The sequence below is a fragment of the Nannospalax galili genome, unplaced genomic scaffold (assembly GCF_000622305.1).
Source record: "Nannospalax galili isolate Female #2095 unplaced genomic scaffold, S.galili_v1.0 scaffold718, whole genome shotgun sequence".
Classification (NCBI taxonomy): domain Eukaryota; kingdom Metazoa; phylum Chordata; class Mammalia; order Rodentia; family Spalacidae; genus Nannospalax; species Nannospalax galili.
Window position 1 is genome coordinate 458,530 of NW_008341417.1, and position 15,093 is coordinate 473,622.

At 41.6% G+C, this 15,093-nt stretch overlaps 1 protein-coding gene across 8 annotated transcripts in view; it reads right to left on the reverse strand.

Annotated features, from left to right (window-relative positions):
* Window positions 1-15,093, reverse strand: part of Fggy (FGGY carbohydrate kinase domain containing) — a 409,436-nt gene that overhangs the window by 149,915 nt on the left and 244,428 nt on the right. For all 8 annotated transcript variants that reach the window (XR_003850117.1, XM_017799079.2, XM_029565258.1 and 5 more), the window contains one exon: window positions 6,945-7,048. Coding sequence is in view for 7 of the 8 variants with exons in the window: in XM_017799079.2 (XP_017654568.1) it covers window positions 6,945-7,048 (104 nt within the window). In the remaining variant the exon portion in view is untranslated. The remainder of the gene's footprint in view (window positions 1-6,944; window positions 7,049-15,093) is intronic.

Sequence of the window (15,093 nt, forward strand, 5' to 3'; positions counted from 1 at the left end):
ACTAGACTGACTGATCAAGGCTGCTGTGTTATGTGGAGAGGGTTGGTCATGAAGGGGAGCAGGCAGTCTTACCAAGACTGACCACTTAACATGCTTCTTTGGCTGCACAGCCTCAACCAAACCAGAGACATCAAACTGGTAAGGTGTGATCTGTTCCTCAGCAAACCTTTAATGTTAATACCTTGGATTTTTAGTCTATACTGTTCATGTATCCATCCAATGCTTACTGGACATCTACTATGTACTACATATAATGCTAAAAGCAAATAATTCAAAATGCATGGTGCGGTGATATCCTTTTACCACCACCCATGTAATAAGAACCACATGATGGTGTCATTTCCAAAGAGAGTATAGCCTAAAGAACGGGCACTAAATCTTTCTTTTACTCCAACATCACTAAACTTAAGTCTATAAAAGTTTTAAAAATCCATGACAGCATCAGAGTAACTTTCACTTCTGGATGATTTAAGACCTAGTTCTTTTTTAGCTGAAAAGATCCTAAATCCTTAGGACCACAGCCAAAATGTCCACTTAATGTTCCCATTTGAACTGTTTGTCCTGTTGGTTGGAGGGGGACACTGGCGGTTCAATGGGAAGGGAAGGGGCTTTCAAACTTATGCTGCAGCATTGATTTCTCAAAAACTTAAGTTCTTTTTGGATCCTTGGCTTTTCTTGGGATCTAAGTGGAAAAGTAGACATTACTTGAGCTGCTTCTTGGGGCAAAAAAAAAAAAAATTAAATTTACATATGAAAAAGCAGGCAATTGGAGTTTGTGCATTTCCAACTGAGTGGGAGAAGGGGGAAGCGGGAAATGAGGGTAACAAGGCAGATTATTAAGTCTTCTGAGTTAAAGCCATATGGGACCCAGTGATTTCATGTGTGTCACAGCATTTGGCAGCATGCACAGTGCTCAGTGCAGATTTCACAGTGGCTGTCTTCAGCATGGAGTCCAATCCACTGAGTTGCTAGAAAGGCACAAACCTTTCCATCACTGCTACATACCCCTCAGCAGCCACAGAACCATTAACCCATTACATAGCGAAAGGAGGGAAATCAATGTGTTTTTCATTTCATAGTCTTCTACATGAATACAAAAACACCGTCATGACTGGGAAGTTGACGGTATGTTTGCAAATAGCCAGATTTGGTACTTGACCATGAAACAGCAGAGAAAGAGGGAAGATTAAACAAAGAGCCTTATGAATACTCTCCTCTCATGGGCGAATGGTGTCAAGTGATGCTGTTTATTTTTATTGTTATCATTAGGCTGCTGGCCTCTTGAGGGGCAGTGATTTAGAAGGCTGTGAAGAAGGGCAAATGGGAGCACTGTAGTACAACATGATCCAGTCCTAACTGCAGTTCTCATCGGCTTTTGGAAAAGATATGCCTTGTGATCACTCTTGCTTCATTCCCACAAAATATGCTTGTGCATAGCCAACCCATCCCCCACAGCTGTATCTCACTCTCCCCTAAGATCTCAGAGTCGGAGCTCTAAAATTCCACAGCCTGAGTTGCAAGCTCAACTAGAGATTTACTAGCTATGTGACCTTAGGAAGCTAGCTTGTATTGCTAAACTTCGGTTTCAATCCTTATATATTGGTAAGATACCTCTGATAGATGTATAAAGTTATTATGAGGCTAGATGTCCTGACAGACTATGATAAAATGTAATAAATATTAACTGTTACTGTCACTGTTACTAAATTCCTTCCACCAAGAGTGTCCTCTAGAACAATCTACCCTCATCTGTTGCCCTGGGCCCATGGGAGAACAGGTCTACCACCCCAACCAAAACAAACAGGGCTCATAAGCTGGGACGTGAAAGATGGTTGTCCTGTTTTTCCCCCTCACTGCTTCTACAGCTGTTTCAGGCAAGCCTCAGTCTCTGGTTGAAGCTGGGCACAGGCTAGGTGGCAAGTAGCTGTTGAGGCTTTTGTTTCTGGCCTTCTGAGAGGCTTTCTTTCATCTGACTTTACAGTGTTCTTGGTGAGCTTCCAGAATCATGGGGACAGATAGCCCTGCCTAGCATTTACAGGATAGAAATGGCTATATCACACCACAGGTACAACTGTTTAAGAAACTGAAAAACTGTTTTCCAAATTAGTTGTACTACTTCATAATCGTACCAGTGGTGCATGAGTTCTAGCTTCCTCACATTCTCATCACTCTATTAAGCATGCAGTGAATCTCATTGGAATTTATTGATTCATATGTGTAAATGTGTACACATGTATGTATGCATTCATGTGTGTGCGTGCATATGTGAGGAGATACACGTGTATGTCCATGTGTGGGGAGGCCAGAGGACAACATCAGGTGTCATCTTAAGGAACACCATCGACCTCCTTTGGGACATGATTTCCCATTGGACTGAAGCTAACCAATAAGGTTAGGCCCAGCTGGCCAGTAAACCCCAGGGATCCTCTTGTCTCTCTTCACAAGTGCTAGGATTACAAGCATGTTCCAGCTTGCCTGGCATGTTTACAGGAGGCTCTGGGGATGAACTGCTCAGGTTTTCATGTGGGCAAGGCAAGCACTTTACTGACTGAACTATTTACCCAGCCCTTGCTGTGACTTAATTTGCATTCCCCTTTTCTCCACTGATGCTGAACATCCTTGGCTCCTCTAAGCCTAGATGCCCTTTGCTTTGGGTGTGTGGGGGAGGGTTTCGCTACAATGGTCTGAGACAGCTGCAAAGTGCCATTAGTGACACTACCCAAAGAACAGAGCTCTACCAGTATGGTGTGGTCTGAAGACGGCTTTACTCTGGCGGGAGTCCAGAGACACCAGGGCCACAGGCTCCATCTGTCTTTCCCAACAACATAGAGGTCACACTACAGAAGAGTGCAGTGTAAGTGCTTCTTGGTGTGCTCTGGTTCCAGAGGGAGATCACACTCTTCTTCTAAGGGCAAAGGAGAGGGGCTAGGAGACAAGACAGAATATTCTGGAGGCCTGTCTTAGCTGGGGAAAGGAGAAAAGCAAGAGTAGCTGCTCTCCACCTCTGGCTTTATGCTTTACCACAGGATCTTTCTGCCTGGCAAGCAGTCTCTCCATGAAGCCATCCACAATGTGGTGTCCCTGTCATGAAGGCCCTTACCAAAGCCAATGCCCTAACCTCTAGAACTATGGGTTAAATATACCTCTTTTCTTACAAAATACATGGACTCGGGCATTTTATTATTTCTATATATTTCCTGCTCTACACCTAGCAGCAACCATTTTGAGGTTTCCTGGTTCTCTCTATTGGATTTGGGAATTAGGAACCCCAATCTGAGTACCAGGCATATGTGCAACAACTAGCTCCTGGGGATCTTGTTTCTAGGCCCTCTCAGCTGACAGAACTGGGGAATGTGTATGCTTACTAACTTGCATACATACATTCTCATAAGTATTTCCTATGTTGAATAAATTAAATAGGAGTCTGCTCTGATGCTTTTAATTCTAATCATTACCACAGGGATTACATTCTAGCCTTAATGAGTCATCTTTGATAGTAACACCATAGCTGCTATTTTGTGCCAGTGATAATGCCAAATTATTCATAAAGATGACCTGATTTAATTCTCAACATAATAATGGGAAGATGTTACTGCCTACATTTAACAGATGAGGAAACTGAGGCACTGACAGATGAAGTATTTCACTTAAATTTACCTAGTAGGTAGGCCAGCAAAAGAGCCATTGTCTTTGAGGCTTTATGTCCACTCAGTGGCAGAGCACTACTGTCTCTATATTCTTGTGAGATGGAGCACCCTTCACACTCCTAACTCTCATCAAGCCTTCAAGACTCCTCCATGTGTGGAGGCTCCCCCTCCAACAAGCTAACTGAAGGCCTAGCTGCCAAGCCTGACTTAGCTCCTGAAAAGGGATGCTAGAGCAGTGGCAAGATCAGCTCCCTCTGACCCTGTGACTTTTCAGCCTCTGGCTCACCCCAGCTGTGTGTGATCTTGCATTTTAAAGAGTTGGTAGTGATTAACTCTGAGCAAGGAGCTCTGCTTTCATGAAGTTAAGAAAAGAACAGCATTTTCCCTTGTTAATTAAATCATGCAGAAGGAAGATGAATGTACAGCCCATACTTATATCTTCTAAAATATCAAAGGACTGATTATGTTCAACTTCAGGCTTTTCTTCCTGATTCCTGGAGGTAACAGGAACCTGGAAGTAGGAAGCGTCTGAGTATTTACAGCATTCAATTATTTGGTTATTCATTTATTCTCTTGTTATTTTGAAGTAACTCAGAAAGAGGCAACCTAGATGAAGCAAATACTACCAGGAATTTTGTGTCAATTGATCACTGAATTGGCAGCATTAGTAGTGAGCAGAAAGGGCAAAAGCCGATCCTTTAGATCATGTTGAAAACCACTTTTGACAAACTCAAGGCCTCTTTGGTTCCTGTGTTCTGTTTGGTGAATTTTCCCTGACAGTTGGTGGATTTATTTGCCAGAACCACAACAAAGGGGTCCTTGAGCTTCCCTGGGAGTGCTTCCTCAGACCTGAGCCTCTGCTAGATCTCACAAAGGTGTTATTGTTGCCTGCTTGCTGTGCTCCTAGCACCTGAGGGAGATCAAAGGTATTTTCTGAAGCCAGCATGACCACTGTCTCCCTCGTGACATAGCATTAAGGCTGATGATTAATCTCCTTGGCTAGAAGGTCCCTTCCCATTCTCAAGTACAAAGCAGGATGGGCGTGGGGACTGTATTTTCAATCCAGCACAACACAATAAACTGTCATTTTATCATTTTACGACCGCCATTCACTGCACCCAACTGCAGCTGCCCATCAAATTTATTCAAGTCTCAACAGTTGTTCCTTCTGAGCCATTTATGTCACTGGGAAATGTTCTTTTAATAATCCCTATTATATTTGAGTGTTTACTATTACAAGATACATTCAAATATCATGTATGTTATCCAACATTTCCATGGAACAGGAAGCCTTGCCCTTTATTTGATGGATGAAGAATCTGAAGAATAGAGAAAGTTAAGTGCTCACTCAGGTCACAGGACCATAAGAGACATGAGCATCCAGTGACCAGCAAGCCCATTGCCTCTCTGTTCTATGATGGGCATGTGATAAGCATGCATGGTATCACAGCCCTGAAAAGTGGGAGCTTTGCCAGGCAGAGCAAAATTTGAATTCTTAGTTCCAGAAATTACCATCTTTGTGAACTTGGGGGAAAACACTAGACTTTTCCATGCCTTATTTTCCTAATTTATCAAAACAGAAAAAGCTACCAACATCCCATGGCGAGATCAGTGGGACTGAGAAGTAGGGCATGATTGCTTCTGCTCAGAAGGAAGTCTCAACTGAATGGGGTAAAATGCCTGAGACTAAGACTCAGGAAGCTCGATCAGATGTGTTCCAATGAAAATAGATGATGATTTAAATGCATTTAACTCAGTTCAGTAAAGACAAGTGAACAAATACAGACCCAAGTTAAGGGCAAAGAAGGCTGGGCTGGCTTACTGTTCCACACTTCTGATGGAAGGAGACTTAGCCTCTGTGGGTCTTTTTGTCTATAACAGCTAAGCTCTGGCACAGGGATGCTGAAGGGCAGAAGTAGGTAAGACTTTTAAAGTCAGTTAAGGATGTTCCACAAAACACTGCCTAGAGCTCAGAGAACTATACAATGAAATGCAGTGCTTTAAAGTCCAAGCCAAATGTTACCTTGGGAAGATTTCTACAACCCTGGAACTTCCCAGTTCAGTCAGTCCCTGTCTGTTTTCTGCTCAACAACAACAGAACTGGTAGTCAAGAACAGGCCTTGTGCAGGTCTCACTCAGGGAGAAGCACTATGCCTCACCTCAGTCCTTCTGTTAGGAGACATGGGCTGGAACATTCTGTATTTGCAGAGAGCTGAGACTCCATGTGGGATTGGAAACCAACTGGGCTAACATCCCCATTCATATGACATGAGAGACCACAAGTGAAAATAAGTGTCAGGTACGTAGCAGATGCTCAGCACCATAATTTCACACTGGATCTGTATTTGAGGACCCTGGAATGCAATATTTATTATAACTGTCTCATCTATGGGTGGGGTAATGCTATCCTTTTATTCCCAGAGTTCAGTACAGCTAGAACACAAGAGGAGAATTCAGTTAATAGTGAATGCATGAGTATTTACTCAACCAAAGCATTTACTAATTTAAAAAAAAAAAGGCTGAGTTACTTAGCTTCTCAAAGCCCACAATTCCTCCCAAGCCACAGAGATTTGGCTCTGCATCCCACTCCATCTCTGCTCATTTCCTCCTTCTCCTCCTCCTCTTCCTCCTCCCCCCCCCCGTTCTCCTCATCCTTCTCTTCTTCTTCCTCCTCCTTCTCCTTCTCCCTTGGTTTTACTCATCTGGGAAAATTCCAAGGAGTCGTCCATCTCAGTTTAACAGAGTAATGACTTTTAAATAAAAATATGGTAGAAATGGGTACTTATCGAAATGGAATGCTTTCAGACTCATGCATTTAAAGAAGATATAAATTTTAGGGCAGGCACTAAATTTTAACTGCAATCTTGGAGAAAGCCTTTCCACTAATTCATGAGAAAAAATTAACAAAGTGAAAATTGCTTATCAGTGTTCTTTTGAAGTCATGATATGCAGCCTAATTCTATAGATCATCAGGACGCTCCCAGGGAGATGGATTTATATTAATGGAGGGAGAGCTCAGTGGCCAAGGAAAACACATACCCCTTTGTAGGGAAGAATTAGATAGGGGGAGAGATCCCTGGATATGATCTTGCCATCTTTGGGACCCAAGTGCAGTCATCAAGTACCCTTTCATATTTTTTAACAACTTGGGTCCTGGAAAATGACCTGGCAAAATCTAAGTCAGGCTGCGGAGGAGGCAGAAAGAGTGGAGGGGATGAAGGAGCCAATGGCTCAAGATCTCTCCTTAGGCTGCCTCTACTGCACAAGGTAGCTTTGCTTTGTGCCTAGCATACTCACCCCCATGTGACAAGATGACGTTCCACAGATGACAGCCAGCCGTGACGACACTGGCTGCCCTTCACAGATCAGGCCATGACCACTCACATCTGCTCCAATCACTCCTGTGAGAAAGCAAAACAAAACAAAATCTCTTAAGAAGAAAATAAAATGGAGGTAGGAAAGCTAAAAACAAGCACAAAATACAATGAAATAAAAAGCCACATAACATGAAAAATCCCATTTGTACTCCAGCCTCAAATAAAAAACAAAAAGAACTTATTTGCCTACCAAGGGCAAACTAGGAAGAACACTCTGGTTTTGTTTTATTCTGGTCTATGTATGGCACCCAACTTTGTCATAATAATACTAATTACAATTATTTACATACAAAAATCAGTTGCCATGAGTCATTTGTGCTTACTAAATACCAGTCTCTATGCTGCATATTACATGGATCATTTGATATTAACACTGTCTAGTAGATCTTATTAATGACACAGATGGACCTAGAGGAATAACTAAGGTCTGTAGAGGTCGAGTGACATACCCAACGTCAGTCACAGTGCTAGGAAGAAGCTCATTTGAATGGAATCTCATTTAACACATTATATCCCAGTCTCATGGAAAGCAAAAACAAAGGAGCAGTTTGATGTCTGCATCTGACATTTGTTTGTCATCATTATTACTTATTCCTCTTGTAAAGCACCAAGTGTGAAAGGCCAAATGAGAGCAAGTCCCTGCTCAAAGAACAACAAGGAGTTGAAAGCCTTACCAACATGGGAGAAACTCAGGCTTTTCACACAGTCTTGCTATATTCCTTGATACTTGGGTAACAAGTGAGATTATAAATATGAATAGAGAATTAGTCAGAGCTCTTCTCCCTTCATTTACTCAAATAGCCACCAAGCACCTTGAAACAGAATGTAGCAGGTGTTATATGAGTAGGGCAGGACTCAGATACTAAGATGCATGTGGGGAGAACAGCTTACATCGACCCATCAGCTCTGTACCACCCTGCTCTCAATCTCCTGTACAAGATGTTCTTTCGCATCTCAAGGCCTTCGTACAAGCTCTTCTCTTTATCTAGAATGCTATCCTCAACCTCTCTACGAGCCTAACTCCTGTTTACTCATATGTCAGATGTTACTCTCTCAGACAGGGTTTTTCTGACCATTTAGGAAATGTGGTCACCCTGTTCAATGTTCTCATGCACCTTGATTTTTCCAGAAGAGACACTGCAGATTTTGAGATCTCAAATTTCTCTAATAAAGCTCCAAGAAGCTAGCACTGCCCCACTTACATGCCTAGTATACTGCCCAGTACCTACTGTAGTTGCTAGGTGAGGGGCACAAAGTGAGAATATGGTGCTCATGGAAGCAAGAATAAAGACAAGACCCTGTACGTCCCATGCTCACAGTCTGTGAGGGAAAGAGAACCCTACACGGAGAATTTCAGTGCAGGAGAATTAGCTCACATCTGCAGTAGAAACTACTAGGGCTTAGATCCTGGGTTCCCCCAGGCTAAAGGCAGAGTGGGGGCATGACATCAGGCTACATCTGCAAATCCTGAAGACACTGGTTGTTCAGCAAGCCAGAAAGAAAGATCTAGGCTGCAGTAGCAGGCCTCTAACAGCTTTCTCAAATCTACCTTCAGGACATGGCCACTTGTACTGCCCTTTTATTGTACAGAGGCCCAGCAGCAGGGGAAGCACAGCTCTTCCAAACTTTCTGTGTCCTTTATCACAGTAGGCAGATCCAGCAAGCAGGTAACTGAGTTCTGGAGCCTGAGCCTGCAAGGGTCCTGGGCCTATTTGTTTTTAGATCAAGCCTACTGTTTTGCCCTATATGGTTAGGGCTGCCCCTACAGACTGCAGTTCCCAGTCTTTGACAAGATCAGCCTTGCCAGAGAAGCATCTGAGGTGAACACTCAGGTAGAGGGCGCCTTGCTGCAGCCTTCAGCTCCGTGGACAGGGCCACTGTCCCTCCCCCTTCTTCAAGTGTCCATCGCTCTTAGACTATAAGCCACCTCTCCTCCTTCCTTAACTTGCAGACTGGGTGATAGTAACTTCTGTTCTGTTGATTTCCAGCTTCTTAGCAACATCTGGTCAGAATTTTTCTTATGAAATTCCTACTTTAAAATACATGACATTGATCTCTTCCTGTGTGAATCTTAAGTTCCCCATTCAGGACACCTGGGCTTTTAGATAGGAAGAAACCATCTGTGCTAATTTTAACAGCCTTTCTTGTATGACCTTACTGTAGACATATTTTATTTGTAAAACAACTTACTACTGCGATTGGTGCTATTACTAGCCTCATTTTACAAATGAAGAAACAGTTAGAAAGAAAAAGAAACTTCACCAGGGCACAGGGCTCCCAAAAGGCAGGTCTGATTCAACACTCACATAACCTGACTCCAAAGTATTGGTTCTTCATCACTAAGATTCAGCTTGTTCTCCAAGACTAGGAAGTCGGTGTTTATTGTCTATACATCTCAACATATTGGAGTTTCAAAGGTATCGATTCTGATATGCCTGAGAGAAAAGCAGCTGACTATGACTGGTCCCAATGTAGTAAAAAAAACTCAAGGGCTTCCTAAAGATGAACCACACATACTAGTTCCACTTGCCTAAAATCCAAATAATTCTAACCTTATAGGGTCACTCAGTTCTGACAAAGCCTTTAAAATAGGAAAGAAGGAATCTATGGTGATTTTTTTGATGTTTCTTCTCTGGTTAGCAGGGTCACTATTGATTTATCTAGACTTAGAATGTAATAAGTGATTTAAAATGAGAAAAGATTGGAATTTGGACAGAAATGTCTGCTATAAAATGAGACAAATAACAAAATCATTATGTTGATCTGATATTGAGACACTGTTCAAAAACAGATGTTTGATCAGCAGTAGACTTTCCATAGTCACCAACACCATCATCATTCACAAAACACTGCCATCACCCTTATCTGAACAATTTCTCAAGAATCACTCACTCTATTCTTCTGTTATTTCAAGCAAACATATCTAGTGCCTAAGATAAGCTAGGTTCTATGCTTAAATACTGGCACTTGATTTTTATAGTATCCATAAAAGGTAAATAGACTTTCTTTCCCTTAATAGATATGGAAACAAAGGGTCAGAGTATTCAGGTAACTGGCCCAAGGTCATACAGATAAAAGAAGCAGTGCCACGTTTTGACCTTGTTCTTGGGAATGCCAAACCCCATGCTCTGTCAATGTTTTCTCACTTTAAGGTACCATAACTGTCTTATATAAAGCAAATGTACCTGAAAATGTTGGCGTATCATAGAGAATAGTGAGTACCCTAAGCCAGGAGTCTGAAAAATCTGAGTTTTAGTAACCCCAATCTACCACAAATTTCAATTTGTTTTCCCAAATGAGAGAAATATATCCCTCATGGAGGCTCTTTCTCAGGAATGCTCAGTATACAGTGTACACAGGCTTCTGACATACCAGCTAAGTGCCTCCCAGACTTGAAACAAACAAAATTGTCCCTCCCAGGTTCTGATATTCTGTTCTGGGACATAGACACCAGCAAGGCTTGACAGCACCAGCAAGAAGCTGGTCTTGCCATGTTTCCCCTCATAGGAGACTCTCTATACTGTCCAGAGTCATCCTGAATTCAAAAGCAGCATGTGAATCTGAGAGTTGCCATTTTCCTGGGGCCCTGCAGAGCCTAGAGGGGCTACCCCTGAAGAAAGAGGCCCAAGCAGGGCCCGGTGGGGTGGGAAGAGCTTTCTCATTTCTGAATAAATACATTTCACAACCTGTAGAGAAACCATACAATGCACATACACATCGGGAAGCAATTCATGAGATGAGATTTTAACAAGTATAGCCTTCAGCACTTCTGGGACCTTCATAAGATGTACAAGTGTCATTTTATTCTGCACTCCTCAGAACATTTAAAAGCAGAATTAGCAGCTGAAGAAACAGGCACCAGAAACCAAACAAAAAGAGACGTATTCAACTGTGTTAACCTTTGAACAATACTTAGCTGACAGTAATTGCTCAATCAATTTTTGTTGAATGTTGAACACATATAGGAAAACAAGCTTATTGATTCAAAGAACTAATTTAAGGTCTCTCATTTAATGGTTTTCACCTCTCAAAATCTGGGCATAATGTATATCAAGCAGTATGCTTAAAAATACAATTAAAAAGGAAAAGTTAAAGCAATGATTAGTTCTCTTATTTGCTTTATGTGCTGTTTCCTTTCCTCTTCTATCCATCCAGCCAACCATCCATCCTTCTTCCAAACATTTATTGAATATCTACTGTAACTTACATAAAAGACAAAAAAAGAGACTGCAAATGTTATGATTTAAGAGTCCATTATCCTGTAATTTGTCAAACCACAACTGCTTTGAAACTTTTATAGGGTTATATAGAAGAAAAACATTCCATGTTCTAGCACTGGTGTTATAATTATATCCCACTTTATAGTTATATACATACTTTATAACTTGGAAGCATCCTTTAATTTTAATAAAGTTTGTGATACATGCATCTTATTTCTAGTTCTCAGTTGAAAAAGCTGAATTTCAGAGAAGTAAAGTAGTTTCACCCCATTTATTTAGCTGTACAGAGGCAGAGGTGACGCTCACACTAGGAATTACTAAATCACCTAGTTTCATGTGCTGGCATCTTGAAGAAGATTCTCTTGAAATAAGAACCTCAGACACTTCATAGAAGAAAGAACGATGAATTCTGAACATGATTTAAGACTGTATCAACTCTTGATTCAGCCATTTGAAGAAATGAGCTGACAAACTCGGTCAAATAAATTGTTAGACTAAGCTAGATGAAAGGTTGGTATTCTTTGTCAGGCCATTCCATATGGACAACGGTCTCATATATGGGAAATCTGGGGCAAACGTGAGGTTCTGGGAGGGCAAGAATCATAACAAAGGAATCTCCTCTTTCGAAGACATAATTCTACACTCAGGACAAAATACTTAATTGTATTATTTTGATTAATATTTATACTACACAGAACCAGATGTACTAGATTGGCATTATGGAGAAGTAATTAAAGACTCATTCGTCATGTGATTTTCTTCAAGTTTCATATATAGTTATGTCTCAATTTTCACATATACATAGTTTGAATGCACCTTCCTCATAGGATTGTTGCATAAGTATTTTTACAGTGCTCAGGGCAGTGCTGTCCAGTAGCACAATTTATAACAATGGATATGCTCTGTATTGGAACTGTTAGTAGATGCATATGGACATTGAGCACCTGAAATGAGGCTAGTGAAATTGTGCAACTAAACATTCTATCTTACTCAATTTTACTTAAATTTAAAAAGTCATATAAAGCTGGTGGCTATATTAGACACTACGGGTTAGCACATGTTTAGCGCTACATGCACATTTGCTCTTTTTATTATTTTTTGTTATCAATACTTCTTGCATTAGTTACTTTTTTATTGCTGTGATAAAACACCATGACCAAGCAAGAAGGAAGAGTTATTGTGCTTATAGTTCCAGAGGGATGATCTCCCCACCATGATGGTGGGGAGATAAGCAGGAAGCAGTCAGAGCAGAAAGCTGAGTGCTCGCATCTTCAAGCAGGCACAGGAAGGAGAGAAGAGCTGAAAGTGAGGAGAGGCTGTGAACTCTCAAAGCCCACCCTCAGTGACATAGTTTCTCCAGTAAGGTCATATCTCCTGAAGGTTGCATGATCTTTCCCAAATAGTGCCACGAACTGACTAAATTTTCAAATACTTGGAGCTTATGGGGGACAATTCTCATTCAAACCACCATACTACTGTTACACAGTTTGATGTATTTCCTCACATTTAGGCATCAATCCTGATTATATGACTTTAGATAATGGCCTGTCATCCCGTTTCCATTTCTGAAGACCTTGTTAAAAATGCTTATCTACAAAAATACTCTGGGTACTAAGTGAGGCAATAGGGAGCACCAGTTCTCATAGACTTAGATGCGATGCTATTCAGGAGCTACATGAGTGCCTGGGATGAGTGGGGCTCCCTGTAGGCCTTTTCCACAGATCCTGGGTATGCTCTGCTTGTCTGTATCACTGGGCATTTGCTCACACTAATCCCTATGCCTAGAGGAGCCTTTCCTCTATTACCCCTAATCCCCAGCAGTCTACGTGGGACTGTGACCTCCATCCTGAAGCCTCCCTTGCAACATCAGAAGCCTTTCTGGACTATGTCCCTTTGCATCTGCCAAGCACCACAGTCAGGCAGAATTTCTCTCTTGCCCCAACTCCTGACTCTGAGTTTCATCATTGTACCGATCCATTTATTTATCTGCACAGCTGTCTTTCTGCTAGATGATGAACAAGCTGAGACCCATCAAACCTTTCCTATAATTAACATATAATAATTGTATATTGAGTTTTGACAGTACAGAGGCCCAAAAATCTTTTTCTATTGTTATTAAAAAATTAATGAATGAATGCGGGAAACTGTCACTCACTACTAAAGCACATTTCTAGACAACAGTAGCACATTCATCATGGACAATTGTTCTGAAATTATGAAAAAATTGAAAGTGAAGAGTTTTGAGTGATAGCTTATGTCTGATAATAAAATTAATGGAGTCTCATAACTCCCCACTTTTCAAACTTGTCAAAACCTGCTGTTAAAGAATATACGTTTCTTTGATTATTGAGAGATTGTTTTATGCCCGATACTTTGCAAATAGAAATTGCATAACAATATTTTGAAGTGATTATTACCACACTGGTTTATAAATAATGGGAAAAAGGTCTCTTTAAAAAAAGATTTATTTTTATTTATTTTGATGTATGTTTGTATCTATATGGGTATATGTGCACATGTATGTAAGGTGCCCACAGAAGCGAGAAGAGGGCAACAGATCCCTTGGAAATAGTTACAGTTTGGTGCTGGGAACTGAACTCTTATCCTCAGCAGGATCAACAAGTACTTTTAAAGGCTGAGCCATCTCCTCAGCCCCAGAAGGAGGTTTTTGAAGTAATTTTTCCACCTTCCTGTTACAGCAGGAGTGTGGGATGCTGGATGTTATATCCAGATTTACCTGGCCCTAACCTGAGGCCACCCCATACCCATTAAGGGTGCCTCAAGAAACCACTTTCTTTCTTTATAGCTAGCTACAATGACAGTCCCAAAGGGCACCTCCAAACAAAGTGTCTTTCAGAACTTGCTGCCAGGGTATCATTCTAGCAAGCCCACAGGGGTCACCCGGAGCCCAACAGATGACAAGAAGAAGCATAGCAGAAAAGTCGCCTGCACTCAAAGATCTGGGAAAGCACGGTCTTGACTTTGAGAAATGTGATCTAGAATTCGCCTAACAGAAACCCTCAACCAAGTTTACCTTTTAAAAAGTCCTATGCTGGAAGGATGTGGTGTCATATGCTTTAATCCCAGGCACTCTGGAGGCAGAGGCAGGCAGATCTCTGTGAAACTGAGGCCAGCCTGGTCTACACAGTGAGTTCCAGGCCAGGTCAGGGTACAGGGAGACCCTGTCTCAAAAAAAATAAGAACCCCAAACAAACAAACAAACATACAAAAAAGTTCCATGCTTTAGGTCTACAGAGATTCCACATGCCATGACACCACCCACTCCTACTCTGTCATCGTCCATACTGCCAGGAGGAGAGTAAGTCTTGTGGACAGACATTTAGTAGATATCTGAGTTCCTTTGGGTATAATGGTTAAGAAGAGGGCTCCGGGTTTAGACTACTGGGTTTCAAGTCTGGCAAATGGGTGAAATCCTGTAACCCTCCTGTGCCTCCATTTCCTGCTCTGTAAGACTGGAATGATTCTGGGGCTGGAGGGATTGCTCAGTGGTTAGGAGTACTGTTTGCTCCTGCAGAGGACTCAGGTATGATTCCCAGCACCCACATGGCTGCTAACAACCATTCATAACTCCAGTTCCAGGGGATCCAATGCCCTCTTCTGACCTCTGTAGGCACTGCAGAACAGGGGTGCATGTACACACATGCAGGCAATGCACCCATACACATAATAAATAATAAATAAAATAAATTTTAGAAAATATGAACAAAATGTGGCAATTGTAAAGTATGGACAAGAGAGATTGTGGCCAAAATGTTTCCCACTGACTTTTGAGCAACCATTATTATAATGAGGATGCCTGGAAAGGAGAAGAAAGTGAGATAGGCAGAG